The sequence below is a fragment of the Nothobranchius furzeri genome, chromosome 5 (assembly GCF_043380555.1).
Source record: "Nothobranchius furzeri strain GRZ-AD chromosome 5, NfurGRZ-RIMD1, whole genome shotgun sequence".
Taxonomy (NCBI): domain Eukaryota; kingdom Metazoa; phylum Chordata; class Actinopteri; order Cyprinodontiformes; family Nothobranchiidae; genus Nothobranchius; species Nothobranchius furzeri.
In genome coordinates, this window is record NC_091745.1 from 49,779,957 (window position 1) to 49,797,294 (window position 17,338).

The following is a 17,338-nucleotide window of genomic DNA, read 5'->3' on the forward strand; positions in this document are numbered from 1 at the left end:
CACTTTGTTTTATATGTGTATTTTGCTGTGCCTGAAATGAACAAATAAAAGAAAGAAAAAAAAAAGAAATGGTGGGATTTTATCCGATTCCAGTCCAGATTCAGTTACTGAAAACTACCAGAAACCTCCAGAACCTCAGTCTGACCCAAACACACACACGTTGTCAAGGTAACCAAACTGACTGACAGCTCACAAGAGGCTGCTCTTGGGCAGCAATTATTCCCAGACAACATAACTAACTCATAACAGAACATGTGTACAACAATATAAACTGTAAATAACCCATCTTTCTAGGATTTATCAGATTCAATTTTATGTGGAGCCATTTATCTTTATTTCTGACAGGAACCTCTCCTCTGTCCCGACCACGTTTACAACCTTTGAAACTTGTTTGGTTCTGTTTAACTTTGGTAGCCAGTGTCTTAATCCTGCTGTCAATAAAGTTGTGTTTTGTCTTTTTTTTTCTGGGAGGAATGCAGGAAATCCCCTCATGAGCAATTATTTCAGCAATTATGGAAGAACGTGCGTACGAGAGGCCAAAGCATGTTTCAGGAATCAGGATTTTGGTCGTTGCAATGAACATTCTTGATTTAACTTGTAAAAATACCTGATATTTCAATAAAATAAAAATCACGTCTCAATAGTGAACTGGACTGCAGAAACAACCATTGTAGTGAGGACTGTCCAGATGTTTACATCGGGGAAACTAAACAACAATTACACAAGAGCATAGCACAACCCAGGAGAGCCACCTCTTCAGGTCAGGACTCTGCAGTCCACCTACACCTGAAAGACAAGGGACACATTCTGGACGGAGAAGATAGATGGATTGAGAGAGGAGTAAAAGAAGCTTTCTATGTCAAACATGAAAAACCCACATAGGGGCGGGGCTTAGATTTCACCTTTCCAGTACCTATAATGCAGCTTTGGATCTCATTCCTAAGCAGCTTCAGTCTAGGTCACACCTTCCTGCATCTGATCAACACAATGACTCATCAGGGGATGGAGAGCAGGGGTACTCAGAGTAGTTTCTGCTCATTAAACAACAACAGACAGCTACAGCTGATAAGCTTGACTCTCCCTTATTCCAGTCAGAACTGACAAAGCTCCTCGGATGAGAGGAGAAACGTCTTCAAGAAGCCAAAGAAGTCCAGTTGCCTTCATCTGAAGCCTTTTGGATCACCATGACCTGGATGACTGAGAACCTTCACCAGCATTTATCTGAAGTTGCCAAATAGTGGAGTAACAGCTGATTTGCTACATCTTCACGTGGTAACAAGTGATCTGGTTGGCACTAGCAGCGTCTGTCTCTGCTGTTGAAGGTGTTTTGTTCTTGGAAAAAGCTATTCGACATTTTGGAAAAAAACAGACAATTGAAAAGTACAAACCCTTCCTCATACAGCAGCGGTGCCCAAACCGAACCTCCCCCACTTGCTTCGTTCAGAGTTTGATGGAATGGGTCCTGATCCAATTGCTCGGGGGCCATGCTGGATTGGATGAGTTTTTTCCAGGGCTGTGCGTTTCAGAGGTGTGATAAGATGTTTTGTGTTTTTGATTTGTTACACGAATGACAGTCATACCAGAGCCAGGTAAGAGTGATTAGCTGGGACACGCGCACTACAAATACTAGCTGATACGCATCCAAGCATGACTTTCAAAGAGTTTTCTGTGGTTCTACGTATTTTGTTATCAGACACACACAAAAACACAAAGAGTCACTTAAAAAATCGTGTCACCTGCCTTTCAACAGCTGGAAAAAACAAAAGCTAAAAAGCTTTCTGGGAGGCATCCTGGTTGTTTGGAACAAAGTGTGGCAATTCTCTCAGTCTTACTTTAATTATTAGACTACCCAACATGCCAACGGGCCAGACCTCCCGCTGCCTTCACACGGCACCTCAACGCTCCTCCTCAGCGTATTTCTGTCCACTCTCCTTTTTCTATGTTCACTTGCAGCTGCACAAAGCATTAGGCACCACTTTTATCTCCGTCATTACATGTGTTTGCCAGCTCCATATCTGTTCAACACACACACACACACACGCACACACACACACACACACACACACACACACACAAGCGCGCACGCACGCACGCACGCACGCACACACGCACACGCTCTGTGGGGCTGTGGTTTTGAGGTAGCTATGACACAATCCAGATTCTTGCTGTCTGTAGCAGGAAAATGGGTTTTGTGCTGAACTATTTCCCTCTAAAGTCCAGATTTTCCTTGCCCTGCAGCTTTGATCCACATGGCATGGGGGTGGGTGGGAGGTTGTGTCAACAGTTTTGTGTTTCAGCCGGAGGGCCTGCCGGAGCCCCACAGTGTCGCTCATGGCTCTTTGGCACTGGGGGCTGTTGTACCACTATAAGGTGATCTACTTCTCCAAACATTCCCAGAAGACAAGCGGACGTCTGCAGTAGCACACTAAAACACTCAGCTGAGCCGATCTGATGGAAATGACGTGTGGACGGTGGTGTGTGATTTCAGGGCAGAACGTGATAAAGCTGGTAGAAGGATCCAACTCAACAGCAGGACTGATTTCAGAGACGGAGGAGAAACTCAGTGATGAATCCTGTCCACCTTGGTCCAGCAGACCCATGAAAGGACCATCAGTGCTCGTGAAAGAAGAGTTTTACTTACTGGTAGATGTCTTTCCGCAGCACAGTACGGGTCAGTGGGTTATCGGCCTGAGGAGCCATGCTGAGGGAACCCAGCTTCAGCACCAGGGTGTCTTCTCTCTTCTCACTCAGGTCTACACACACAATAATGACCATTTTAGTAATTAACACATCAAGTGTTCACCACAGCTAATTGATGGCAGCTTTAGATAGAAAGCTTAATATAGATCCACACGTAGAACCGGGGTTGTTCTCAGAAGTCCTGATTTGTGTCAGAACAAAGTCAACATTTCCACCAAGAGAATAAACTAGGATCTTTGTAAAGTCTGCAAGACGAAAGGTCAAAACAAGGTTTATTAAGTACGGTGTGGAAGTGGTGCGTTCACAGGAACAAAACCCTACCAGCAATGAGAAACGTGGCACATTTCCCCCAAAAGCCCAACAACCATTTTCCATAACAGAAGGAGACAAAAACACCTGGTCTAGTTGTTAATAAGGGGAAATGGTGGAAATCCTCGATCATCCTCAACAGCCACAACTAGAGCCGAACACACAGCTGGTGGTTGGGTGGCGGGTCTGAAAGCATACATGTATGAATGTGCACTTCTACAGAAATATGCAGCTTTATTCTGCTAATTCATGTAGCAATCACTGCATTTTTAGTTTTTGCAAATGTAACTTTCCAACATTAAAGACGATCGAGGGTTGTACACAGAAATGACATTGAGGAGATTTCCTGGAGAATTTCACCTCTTCGCTATTTACTTCTAAGTATTTCATTCACGCAGACCGAGGTTGTTTCGATGTTTAGGATGTTCACATTAAGCTTCCTTAAGGAAACCGAGGGAGTGGTTGTGTCACCTGAAGAAGCCTGCTTGTCTTGTGCTCCATGGCAGAAGATCCGGATCACACTGGTGTTGATGTAAATCAGAGGCAGACACCTGGAGGTCAACGTGTGGCTTCGCATTGGCTGACCCGCCGACTTCCCCCGCTCTCTGTAGCGTCGCGGGATGGTGGTCTGGACAAACAAAGCCCAACGTTGATGTAGACGTTTGAGAGACAACCTTAGATGTTACTAAGTGCATCATCATCGATTCCTTTAGCCAGTTCTTGTGGAAACGAGCATTCCTCTTTAAATAGCAGAATTTCCACTTTCTAGATAATCCCAATGACCTAAACAGAAATCTTCTCTGAGAACATCTGGACCACACAGAACCAACTGTATCATTTATTATAATGTCCATCTTTGCTCCCTCTGTACCTGAAACACTCCTGCTACGGTGGCCAGTAGGGGACAAAATAAAACCACATCAAAGGGCTGGGCGGTCAGCAGGATCTCCCTCAGGTACCGCGGTGCACTGTCAGCCAGCGGGTCAGCGCCGACCCTGAGGCTGGCTGCAGGAGCGCCGCCGCGCGACACTCGCTCGGGCCGAGCGGTGAGTTTGTGTCGGACGTTCTTGGTGATGGCCTGTGTGTAGGTGATGGACAGGAAGCCGTGCTGCTGGTGAGAACCCTCCAGGACTTTAGCTGCCGTCTGATGTGAGACAGGACAACCATGAGGCCGATGACATCACACAGAAACACCAAACTATCTTGGGCCTGGTTTACTGAATGAGGGTTAAGTCTTTATCTTTCCTTTACACAAGGCCTGATGTCCACCAACAGGTCTGAATGTCTTTGTAAATGTTTTTGCTTAAATGGTTGAAAGGTCAGACTTTTATTTGATGTTTTTTGGAACAAGACTTAACTTCATCCAACAAAGCAGTCCGTTTTCACAAGCACCTCAAACAGCAAGCCAAGCTGAAGCAGCTAGAGCAAATGTGATATTATCTAGCGATTTAGCAAGAATCAGAAAATCAGTCCACTCCATAAATTTCTAAACTTTTGTTCACTTTCTTAAAAAACTAAACAAGCATCAACAGATAAATCATTTGAGAAAGGTAAAAATGCCAATTAACTAAAACAAATGCAACAGAAACAGGTGGAGTGATTTAATCCTTCAGAATAATATCTGTAAAAACATCCAGTAACAGTGGACTTAATAGTATATTGTCATTTCTGAGACATTATTTAAAATGTGGCCCAATCTAAATATGGCTGTAATTTGGTTCATTAAGCCCATCATAAGTCCGGTCCGTGAGCAGTCCACTGCTGGTGGATGTTAGACAGAAGCCAAAAAAATAAAGAGGAGCTGGATTCTTACAGGAGGGAAAAAGCCAGAGAAGTGGCTGAAAGACTCTTGCTTGCTGACGGGTCGAACCAACACCGTGCGTCTGTTCAGCTTGTCAGTGCAAGAGATGAGCACTTCTCGACAGCCGCCCACGCTCCACGCACCCTCCTCCATACTGGAGGGGAGGAGAAGAGAGAACAGGTGGTGAAGGACAGGAGAGGCAAGCTCATGTTGAAGGGACAAAAAAAGGGAAGAAAAACACAGAAGAATTTAACTGGACCAAGAAAATCCCAATCAGAATGAAATGGTCCTTATGTGAAGTTAAAATCAGACAAAGAGGATTATAATTAAAACCAGGAAGCGGAATCAGCTAAAACACTGAGAAATGGTCTCATAGCCTAATTATCAATCAGATCCTAAACAATGAGACTTTAGTTAGAAGGGTTACATTAAAATTATATTTAAAGGTGGTGCAGCCACTGATTTGTGAGTCATTTTGACTGCCATATGGACCACAGTGAGGATAAGAGTTCATCAGAGCAGAGAGGAGCGTCAGCAGTCCCGTCTGGAGCAAAATACCTAATACCTGGGCAAATTTATTGGCTTTAGATGAAGGTGCTAGGTTGGAAACCAAACCTAACTTTCTTTTTTAAATTTTTACTCATTAAAGGTGCTCTGCACTCCTGGTCTCGCAGCCAAACCCAGAGTGTGTTGTTTACTCAGCCCGTCTGTCCAGCAGCGTATGAGACGAGGGTCCTAAACCAGCAGGAGCAGTGGAGACAGCCTTTACAAGCTGCCCTGGGACACAGAGGACAGCGTATACAGGCTGCTCTGGGACACACAGGACAGCATTTACAGGCTGCTCTATGACAAAGAGGAAAGTATTTAAAGGTTGCTCTGGAACACAGAAGACAGCCTTTAAAGACTGCTCTAGGACATAGAGGACAGTGTTTACAGGCTTCTCTAGAACACAGAAGACAGCCTTTACAGGCTGCTCAGGGACACAGAGGATAGCGTATGCAGGCTGCTCTGGGACACAGAGGACAGCGCTTACAGGCTGCTCTGGGACAAAGAGAAGAGCCTTTAAAGGCTGCTCTAGGACACAGGAGACAGCGTTTACAGGCTGCTCTGGGACACAGAGGTCAGTGATTACAGGCTACTCTGGGGCACAGAGGTCAGGGTTTACAGGCTGCTCTGGGACACAGAGGGCAGTGTTTACAGGCTGCTCTGGGGCACAGAGGTCAGTGTTTACAAGCTGCTCTGGGACACAGAGGTCAGCATTTACAGGCTGCTCTGGAACACAGAAGACAGCCTTTAAAGGCTGCTCAGGAACACAGAGGACAGCGTTTACAGGCCACCCTGGGACACATAAGACAGCGTATACAGGCTGCTCTGGGACATAGAGGTCATTGTTTACATGCTGCTCTGGGACACAGAGGTAAGTGTTTACAGGCTGCTCTGGGACACAGAGGACAGCATTTACAGGCTGCTCAGGGACACAGAGTAAAGCGTTTACAGGCTGCTCTGGGACAGAGATCAGTGTTTACAGGCTGCTCTGGACACAGAGGTCAGCGTTTACACACTGCTCTGGGACACAGAGGGCAGCTCTTACAGGCTGCTCTGGGACACAGACGACAGCGTTTACAGGCTGCTCTGGGACACAGAGGTCAGTGATTACCGGCTGCTCTGGGGCACAGAGGTCAATGTTTACAGGCTGCTCTGGGACACAGAGGGCAGTGTTTACAGGCTGCTCTGGGACACAGAGGTAAGTGTTTACAAGCTGCTCTGGGACACAGAGGTCAGCATTTACAGGCTGCTCTGGAACACAGAAGACAGCCTTTAAAGGCTGCTCTGGGACACAGACAGCATTTACAGGCTGCCCTGGGACACAGAAGACAGAGTATACAGGCTGCTCTGGGACAGAGATCAGTGTTTATAGGCTTCTCTTGGACACAGAGGACAGCGTTTACAGGCTGCTCTGGGACACAGAGGTCAGTGCTTACAGGCTGCTCTGGGAAACAGAGGTCAGTGTTTACAGGCTGTGCTGGGCCACAGAGGTCAGTGTTTACTGGCTGCTCTAGGAAACAGAGGTCAGTGTTTACAGGCTGCTCTGGGACACAGAGGTCAGTGTTTACACGCTGCTCTGGGACACAGAGGGCAGCACTTACAGGCTGCTCTGCGACACAGAGGACAGTGTTTACAGGCTGCTCTGGGACACTGAGGTCATTGCTTACAGGCTGCTCTGGAACACAGAGGTCAGTGTTTACAGGCTGCTCTGGGACACAGAGGTCAGTGTTTACAGGCTGCTCTGGACACAGAGGTCAGCGCTTACAGGCTGCTCTGGGACACAGGGGTCAGTGTTTACAGGCTGCTCTGGGAAACAGAGGTCAGTGTTTACAGGCTGCACCGAGGCACAGTGGTCAGTGTTTACAGGCTGCTCTAGGAAACAGAGGTCAGTGTTTACAGGCTGCTCTGGGAAACAGAGGTCAGTGTTTACAGGCTGCTCTGGGACACAGAGGTCAGTGTTTACAGGCTGCTCTGGGACACACATTAGCCTCACCACAGCGGTCTCTTTGCATTGTAGAATAAGTCCTTCATAGTCAGCAGAGTGGCTTGGCCTAGAGAAACATGCAATACTTAAGATGGGCTTCAGAGCGCTGCTGGGAGGGCAGGTACAGTCACTTAAAGGCAAATAGTCATTTTAATAACTCAATGTTTTTATTAAACGCTGATTTACCTGGAAGCACAAAGTCATGTTAAAATGAACAATCTTTTCATTTCCACGTACATTCCAGTTAGCACACATAAGTGCTGCCAGTCATTTACCAACATCCAGGCTAACCTGCAGATTCAGAACATTTACCCTGTAGTGTAAGGCACTTTGGATGTGCTATACACGTACCAGTCATTACCATTATAACATTCAATGTGAGCTTTTATGGCTTGAATTCAAATGTGTGTCATCATGCCCGAAGGCCTTCTGTCATCACTCAGGTGGATGGCTGCTCTTCACCCATCTACAGATGCTTTAACTAACTCAAACTGAATGTTATTGAGGAGTTTATATCAAATAAACATTTACAGCTAAATGTGTCAGAAAAACCCACGTTTGAACATACAGCTGCAAGGTAAGAACTAAACGAATCAAAAGAAAACACCTAAAACAAAAATGATGTGAACAAGAGCAAAGCCCTGGTGCTAATCCTGAAACCAGGCACGAATCAGAACTAGAGTCGGACCCCACAAAAAGAAACATGAAATGATCACCTCTAAAACAAAAGTCTGGTGAGGATCACAAGCTTGCAGAAAGTGTTACTATGCTCCTCATTAAACAAGTTCTCCTGTCGAGAGGCAACCAGAGAAATCCCCTCATAATTCATCAGGGAACACCAGCTAACCACACAGGCAGGCTGAATGTAGCCCATGTGCTAAATAGGTGGATGCATTCCCTCCCACCCCACTTTGAGACTAAAGATGTTTAAATGTTGCTGTTGGCTTTGAGTGGCACGCACACACACACACACACACACACACACACACACGCACACACACACACACACACCAACAGAAGCTGAGACAGGAAACCAGCTGTTTACAAAACCGCTGCTTTAAACTACAAATCTTTTACGGTAGGCCTGTAGAATATCAGGAAACAATCAAATATTGGATTTAGTAAACTGCTACGGCAACAGGACTTGAAATAACTACATATTTCCTACATGTCCTTTCCTCTAACATTAAAATGATTGTTAATAAATCAGATGTGCTAACGTGAACTGTAAGACTCCCATCTGGTCAGCAAGAGGCATTCAAACCACCCAACATCCAATCCAATCCAATTTTATTTATAAAGCGCATTCACAAGGCATTACAACCAAACAAGGCGCTGTACACTAAAAATGTTGGTTAATTAAACAGGCGTTATATAAACATGTCGAACACAGATAAAAGATAAAAAGGAAATACAACAAAATTCCCAAAAATAACAGCTAAAAATCATTAAGACACAAGGTGAAGTAAAAATAGGAAAAAAACATTTTACAAAGAACCTCAATAATACGGAAGTCGATAATTGTGGAGTCAGTTTATAAACAGTGCAGATGTCAGTGAGGTTCATAATTATGTTGTATAAGCTAGGTTGAAGTAGTGAGTTTTCAGGCGTGATTTAAAAATGCTAGCTGTTGGTGCTAGCCTCACTAGCAGTGGTAATGCGTTCCACAGCTTCGGTGCACAGACAGAGAAAGCCCTCTCTCCACGGCTTTTTAAATGTGCATTGGGAACAGCTGATCATGGCGCTGATCACTCGTCATACTGATACTGTATTGATGGATTACATTTGAATCCATATTATTCAACTCTGACCGGACAGTCGTGTCCCGTTGGAGCTGGCTGAGGACCAAACAGAACCAAACATGGAATGTTATTGATGATGACTCGTCCTCGTCCAGAAGTGGGAAAACAATATCCAACTCCTGGTTTGCCAGGTTCTGTCATGTGAGGGTGCAGAGAACAGGGTGTTCACATCGCGCTCTTTCTTCTTCAGCCACTTTTTCAGATGACGATGACACAGGAGTTAAGTGGTCGCCCCGTAATTGGAAGGTTGCAGGTTCGAACCCCGCTCAGACTGTCGTTGTGTCCTTGGGCAAGGCACGTAACCCACCTTACCTGCTGGTGGTGTTCGGAGGCACAGCAGTACCTGTGTACGGCAGCCCCGCCTCATCAGTGCGCCCCAGGGCAGCTGTGGCTACATCGAAACTCATCATCTCCAGGGTGTGAACGTGTGAATGTCTGATAGCGTTGTAAGGTGCCTTGGGGGGTTCCAGGACTCTAGAAGGCGCCATCTCAAAAACAGGCCACTTGGATCTTTCTGGAAGTCCTCATGTCCTTATGTCCACAAGCAAACGCTGACAATAGTAGATTTGCCAACCTCCACCTTGGTCGGAGGTTTTGTAGGAATCATTTCTGGTGATCCACTTTTGTGAGGACGACGGGCCAAGCTGCAGAAGAAGATGTGTGTGTTGTGGGATACCCGGCTGCGTGTGAACGTGGCCTCAGACTGTGAGCTACTTAAGCCCCATTCCCATCTGTACCGGGTCGGCCCGGGCCGGGTAGCGTAGGTTGTTTACATATCTGGGTGGCCTGGAATTTTCCCGGGCCAACCAAGGCTCATTCTCGGCCCTCTTCCCGAGGGGTACTGCTTCAGGCCGACCAGGGCCAACACGCCCACTGCTGACAGCAAATTCACACCTTCCATTAGAGCAAGCCTCTGATTGGTGGGTAGAATCAGCCCATTCACACCTTCCATTAGAGCAAGCCTCTGATTGGTGGGTAGAATCAGCCCACATGGGCTTAAGGCAAGGATGTGTGGAATCAACCGGGCCAGGCTGGGGCCGACTGGGGATACCCGGCCCGGGCCGACCCGGTACAGGTGGGAATGGGGCTTTAAGGTCCAACCCAACCCTCATGGAGTCATCATCAAACCAGGTCTTCACACTGATGCTTAGAAACGCTAAAAACCTTGCTCTTGATAGTTTAGATGCAGCTTTGTGAATCTCATGAGCGCTAGCTAACATGCCAGTGCTAAATGAAGCCCGTAGGGATTGAGGTGGCCTTGTTGATGTTCCTGAGTGCTGGATAATACGACCTCTGGATTTTGTAGCTCATTAGTTTAGCTGTATTTGTGTTGTCCCTTAGCCTACTGTTTTAGCACTGGTTTCCTGTGTGCAGCACTTCTACTTTGTCTGTTGTTGTGTTCTGATCTCCTCACCCTCTGTCCTCAGCTATCAGGAGAACAGCTGGAAGAAACCTGCTTCATCTGTGAGGAGAGGGTGACGTGTCTTCTGCTCAGAGCGCATCTGAGGATGGGTTCAGATCCACAGCTACAATGCAACTGCAAACATTTCTACAGCATTTATGCCGAATCTCCCTTTAACCTTTGTTACGTTCATGTCCGTCTCTACATCCCATCCCCCCATTAGCGAGGGTTCCACACTAAACTATTTTTCTTCCCTGTGGATTTTCCTTCCCTGCTCCACCCTTTCTTGACTCCACCCTATTCTGATAAAATCAGGGATTTGCCTCCCATATTTGCTTGGCCTATGTAATGGTCTATTCATTTTCCAGCAGTCACATAACTGAGGTCAGTCGAGACATTTTCTCTGTCAGGCTCGATCTGATCTGACCCTTTGTACACAAATAACCTGGGCTGGCTGATGAAACACCAGCAATTATGTGATCAGAATGATTAATATGGACTCCACTCAGTGAGCAATAGATATTAGAGCGGGCCGGGGGCCCAGAGATCCTCCAGCGTGTCCTGAACAACCATGACTGTAACCTGGCTGGGACCATAGGCCGTCTCTTCCTGCCAGCGCTGCGGCTGGTAAAAGTGCACTCAGACCACGTTAAAGACACGTTACACTGAAATAACTAAGAAATGAGAAAATTGAATAATTATGTACTTAAGCAGGCACAGAGGTCTCCTATAGAGATTAGAGCTGGCACTGACTCACAAGCAATTGGACACACACACACACACACACACAAACACACCTGTGGAAAAGGAGAGAACGCGATAACGAGCCACATCTCCTTGACACTGTCCTGGCTTGAGAACTGCACAGAACATGTGTGGCCTGACACGGTTATGGATGAACCATCAACAGAAAACCAGGGAGGTCTGGTTTAAGGCCAGGACAACAGCAGCTCTGCCTCTCTGACCTGCACCGACATGCCTAGGAACCACCAAAGGCCACTAAAAGCTGGCACGTCACAATCAATAACTATTATCGTGTTAGCTGTGAGAGCTTTGCTTGGTCATGACGGGCGTCAGCTCAGTCAACGGGCCCGCGGAGGTCAAACTCCTCCCTGCTGCCTGGCTCGATATGAGCATGAGATGCTTGGAGAAGAAATAAAATAAAACCAAGGCACATCATCAGCACACAGACCTGAAAAAGACACAAACATGATGTTGGGCTTGACTTAAGCTTCATTATCTTCTCAGACCCAGACAGCGAGAACTGCCTCCTGCTGAGTTTTACTTTTCCTGGAGAACAACCTTTCAGGAGCATCCCTGATGGACAATCAGAGCTGCTCCCCCCCTTAGAGGGGCGGATCAGGGACAAACAAGATGAAATGCAAGAGAAAATGGACTAATAATCACAATATACCTGCTTCTGTAGTGGTCCATGTTGAAGCTGCCGACCTTACATTTGATCTTCGTGTAGACATCCTGGACGTCTACGGAGGCACTCAGGTCTTCCAACTCAGCGATGACACACACTTCTGAAAGAAAAGGAGACATCTCAACCCATCTGCTTCACTCACTCTCCATCGTCATCAAACCATTTCAGGCTGATTAGTGCTGATGTTTACACAACTGCACAGACATCAACACACCTGAGGCTGCCTCACATATCTGCGGTTAATTAGGACGTTTTTCCAGGGTATGAATGCACCCCAACAGTTGTCTCTGTGGTTAAGTAGCGGGGGAGCATGCCCCACATCCCCAACCAAAGGGCATAAAGCCCTAGATGTCTAACAAACATCAACACCATGCGTCAGCATGTTCACTTTGCTAATCTGCCCTGTGGTTTGGGCTGTAGTGTAATCAGGGTAATAAAAGCCACAGGAAGAGGTGGGCGCCTTCATTAACCAGCAGGTAACGGCAGTAGGAAGGCTCGTTTACCTGTCTTTCTTGTAGTCGGGTCAGGAGCAAACAGTTGAACTGTGACCTTTGGTAGCATCCACTGCATCCAGACGCTGACTTTCCCACTGGTTCCTTCAATGTTGCTGGTCTTCTGCTCCAGAGTCACGGTGTCGGTGAATGGACCATCGTCTCCAGCAGGCACGGAGTCTCCCTGGAGGGCAAAGGCTTAATTTGTTTATCGAGAGGAGGTTAGGTGGCAGAACACCGTCAAGTTGGGAAAAACCCAAAAACAAGCAAACGGTGTACACTAGCCAGCATGTTGTAGTTGCTTCCCTGCTCCGACACACCTAATTCAGTTGTTGAATCTGTTCAGTAGCACATAAAACTACACAAGCCTCTTAATCATCACTGAATCAAATCAGGTGCGTTGGAGCAGGGAAACAACAAAAACATACAGGATGGTGGCTCTTTAGGACCAGCAGCCTCTGGATAACACAACCATCATTTATTCCTTTTTAAGCAGAAAAAGTAGTTTTTTTCCCCCAGTGTGACTTTGTGTTTAACAAATAAGGACACGATGGACTTTGTTGTGTTTTTCTACACCTGGGGGCAGATTTGAGACAAAAGATTTTTCAGCGCGTCCCGTTACATAAACCCTCAGCGTTTCTTTCTCCCATGACTTTATATTTGGGAAAAACTACAAATGAGTTAAAGGTTCTGATGCTTGTGTTTCAGACGACCACGTGCCGTCGCTGTGCATGTAGCCATAACAAAGCAACCAACAACAATTCAGTCTTTCATCATGACATCAGTGGTAGCGCTCCATGGGGTGGGGGCTTCAAAACGGCTGTAGGTGTTCAAGAGCAGCAGGGCACACACATCTTGCATCCTGGTAGAGAATGGGATGTGAAAACCGAGGGGGGGGGGGGGGGGGGGAGTCTGGGGGCTAAAGTGGAAAAACAAGCAGGATGCGGTGAAAGTCTTCTGTGAGCTCTAAACTCGGTGCCGAGGGTTTGGCACGGCCCTGACAGCACTGGGGACATCTTTTGCTCTCTTCCTGGTAGATCTGTTTTTCTATGTGGCTGACTCGTAAAGTGAAAAGCCTGCAAACAAACACTCTGACCGTCTGCAGCTCTGGCTCTGCAGGGTTTCACTTTTTCCACAGCTTCTCCCATTGCAGTGTGGTAATGGCGGATTGTGTCATGGTTATTGAGCCTGGCTGTGGTTGGTGAGGAGGTTATCAACCATCTCAATTAGAAACCCCACAGCTGCTAGGGCTGATTACAGTGTCCTAAAGAGGATCCAGATGAGGAAACTATGTCCCCTTTCCACAGCCGGGGAGGGAGGAGGGCCCCACACTAATTTGCAAATTTAATTTAATCACACACTTGAGGCTGGCTGAAAGCAGAGCACAATAACAGCGGATGACAATAATATAAATAAATTAAGGATTATACGGATTCAAAAATAGATTGGGAACCACTAGACACTGATGAGAAGCATGTGCTCCACTCACTAGCACTTCACTTTGACAAACCTACAGGAATGGATCAAAAACGGAGACCTGAACTTAAAGGGTGGTATTATCACCAATGTCCCCAAACCCTTCTTGGCTGCATTCATGCATTTTCCAGCCTCAGCTTCAGTTGTTTTCAAATTTAGGTTCCTGCCTGCATCCACAACCAATTAGACCAAGTGCGTCATCAGGCATGGCTCCTCCCCCTGAAGCTAGTCTGTGATCTGGAGCCCACCTCCCCTGGGAGTAGGTCACTAATGCCCACTTTCTCCTACTGAGTAGAGCGGTTGATTTCATGCTGCAGGTGAGAACGGGACACAGAGAGCTGCTCTAAACCTCCACCAGTACCAAGAGTGGAGATTCTGACTACTTACTTTTGCATTGGGGACAAAACTCCGCTGTAGAAACCACGAGCCCTGTCTTCAACGATGCCCGTACTGGCCAGCTCAGGACAGGTGTGTTAGGAGACCGACTCGGTAGCTCAGTGGTTAGAGTAACTGACTGGTATGCTGTTTTAAACCCGTTTGAGTCCCGGTCTCAGGTATGATGTTTTTAACCCTTTATTATTTAACCTGCCTAAAATCTAAGGACTGACCTGTTTCTAACCTTGTTAACTTAGCCAGTGTGAGTCCAAGTGAGGTGAGCAGAGCCTAACCGTAACCCTAACTAAATGCTGCGTGGAAACGACTCAATTCAAAGATCTTTATCAGAAAATAACAATAAAACTAAAATATGAACAAATGATATCTGCTTCAGCTGGCTACATAAATTACTGCATAAATCTGGTTCCATTACCATAATATGTCTAATACTAGAGCCTTTCCCTATGAGTGTTTATCCCCCACACTGTCTAGATGTGTGTGTATGACTGTGTACGCTTGTTTCTGCACAAGTGTGTGTGTGTACTTGTACAGCTATCCTACTTAGGGCCATAAATGGCATTTTCACTAATCTTCTGAAGACCGATGGTCCGTGTTAAGACCAAAACCCAGTCCTAATGCGTGGACTCCCTGTTTTAGGCTTAGGGGTGAGGTTTACACATAAGATGTGAATTGAGTTGTTGTTGCAGTTAAGTTTAGGAACACACTAGGGGGTGTGTATTGGTGAGACTCTGGCGATACGATACGTATCAGGATACAGGGGAGATGATACGATATATTGCGATACATTCAGCCAGACGTTAGCTTTTTTTAGAATTAAAATTTTGTAGAAAATTTTAAAAAACTATCCAAACTGACACGTAACATGTTTAACATGAGTTATCTGAACCATAATAGAGGGATTTACATTTCAGTGGTGGAAATAAAACCCATTGCTCACTGCTGCCAACTAGTGGTCGGCGTTTGAATTGCACCAAAAGAAAATAAAATAAAATACCCAAATGTTGGCATGTAAATTCTTCCAAAAAATCATTACAAGGCTTTTGAATATCGATTATAATATTTGTAATGAATAAAAATGGAATGGAAGGATCTTTCATGGCGGTTAAAACGAAGAGTCGGAGTACCCGGCCCGGAGGGTTACCGGGGTCCCACCCTGGAGCCAGGCCTGGGGTTGGGGCCCGTGAGCGAGCGCCTGGTGGCCGGGCTTTCGCCCATGGGGCCCGGCCGGGCCCAGCCCGAACCGGATACATGGGCTCGTCCAACTGTGGACCCACCACCCGCAGGAGGAACATGAAGGGTCCGGTGCAATGCGAATCGGGTGGCAGACCAAGGCGGGAGCCTTGGCGGTCCAATCCCCGGACAAGAAAACTAGTTTTTGGGACATGGAACGTCACCTCGCTGGCGGGGAAGGAGCCGGAGCTTGTGGCAGAGGTTGAGCGGTACCGGCTAGATATAGTCGGACTCACCTCGACACATTGCATTGGCTCTGGAACCCGAGACCTGGAGAGGGGTTGGACACTCTACTTTGCTGGAGTTGCTCCGGGTGAGAGGCGGAGGGCTGGGGTTGGCTTTTTGTTAGCCCCGAGACTCTCTGCCTGTGTGTTGGGGTTTACCCCGGGGGACAAGAGGGCAACTTCCTTGCGCCTTCGGGTCGGGGAACGGGTCCTGACTGTTGTTTGTGCTTATGGGCCAAATATCAGTTCAGAGTACCCACCCTTTTTGGAGTCCCTGGGACGAGTGCTAGATAGTGCTCCATCAGGGGACTCCATTGTCCTGCTGGGGGACTTCAATGCTCACGTGGGCAATGACAGCTTGACCTGGAGGGGTGTGATTGGGAGGAACGGCCCACCTAATCTGAACTCGAGCGGTGTTTTGTTATTGGACTTCTGTGCAAGCCGCAGTTTGGCCATAACGAACACCATGTTCGAACATAAGGATGCCCACCGGTACACTTGGTACCAGGGCAGCCTAGGTCACAGGTCGATGATAGATTTTGTAGTCGTATCATCTGACCTGCGGCCGTATGTTTTGGACACCCGAGTGAAGAGAGGGGCGGAGCTGTCAACTGATCACCACCTGGTGGTGAGTTGGATCAGATGGCAAGGGAACATGCCGCGTAGACCTGGCAGACCCAAACGCATAGTGAGGGTCTGCTGGGAATGCCTGGCAGAAGAACCTGTCAAGATGGTCTTCAACTCCCACCTCCGGCAGAGCTTTGACCACGTCCCGAGAGCAGTGGGGGACATTGAGTCCGAGTGGGCCTTGTTCCACTCTGCGATTGTCGAGGCGGCTGTTGCTAGCTGTGGTCGTAAGGTGGCCGGTGCCAGTCGTGGTGGCAACCCCCGTACCCGCTGGTGGACACCAGAGGTTCGGGGAGCCGTCAGGCTGAAGAAGGAGGCCTACAGGGCGTGGCTGGTCTGTGGGTCTCCGGAGGCAGCAGACAGGTACCGGATAGCCAAGCGGGGTGCAGCAGTGGCAGTTGCCGAGGCAAAATCTCGGGCGTGGGAGGAGTTTGGTGAGGCCATGGAGAAAGACTATCGATCGGCTCCAAAGAGGTTCTGGCAAACTGTCCGGCGCCTCAGGAGAGGAAGGCAAAAACTCGCTCACACTGTTTACAGTGGGGATGGGGAGCTGCTGACGTCAACTGAGGCTATAGTCGGACGGTGGAAGGAATACTTTGAGGAGCTCCTCAATCCCACCAATGCGCATTCCGAGGAGGAACCAGAGCTGGGAGGCCTGGGGATGGACTGTCCGATCTCGGGGGCAGAAGTTGCTGAGGTAGTCAAACAACTACACAGCGGCGGAGCCCCGGGGGCAGATGAGGTTCGTCCTGGGTATCTCAAGGCTATGGATGTTGTAGGGCTGTCATGGTTGACACGTCTCTACAACATTGCGTGGTCATCGGGGGCAGTTCCTAGGGAGTGGCAGACCGGGGTGGTGGTCCCCATCTTTAAGAAGGGTGACCTGAGGGTGTGTTCCAATTATAGGGGGATCACACTCCT

The 17,338-nt window shown here is 47.6% G+C and overlaps 1 protein-coding gene across 4 annotated transcripts in view; it reads right to left on the reverse strand.

Moving 5' to 3' along the window:
- The window catches only part of LOC107378864 (intermembrane lipid transfer protein VPS13B), a 462,085-nt gene that overhangs the window by 188,728 nt on the left and 256,019 nt on the right, over positions 1 to 17,338 (reverse strand). For 3 of the 4 annotated variants that reach the window (XM_015949323.3, XM_070550848.1, XM_015949325.3), the window contains exons 26-31: positions 12,477 to 12,648; positions 11,959 to 12,073; positions 4,823 to 4,964; positions 3,881 to 4,153; positions 3,481 to 3,637; positions 2,642 to 2,753 (exon numbers count right to left, since the gene is read on the reverse strand). In XM_015949323.3, coding sequence (XP_015804809.3) covers positions 2,642 to 2,753; positions 3,481 to 3,637; positions 3,881 to 4,153; positions 4,823 to 4,964; positions 11,959 to 12,073; positions 12,477 to 12,648 — 971 coding nt within the window. Of the gene's footprint in view, positions 1 to 2,641; positions 2,754 to 3,480; positions 3,638 to 3,880; positions 4,154 to 4,822; positions 4,965 to 7,349; positions 7,408 to 11,958; positions 12,074 to 12,476; positions 12,649 to 17,338 lie in introns of all 4 variants that reach the window. The other variant, XM_015949324.3, reaches the window with a different exon arrangement.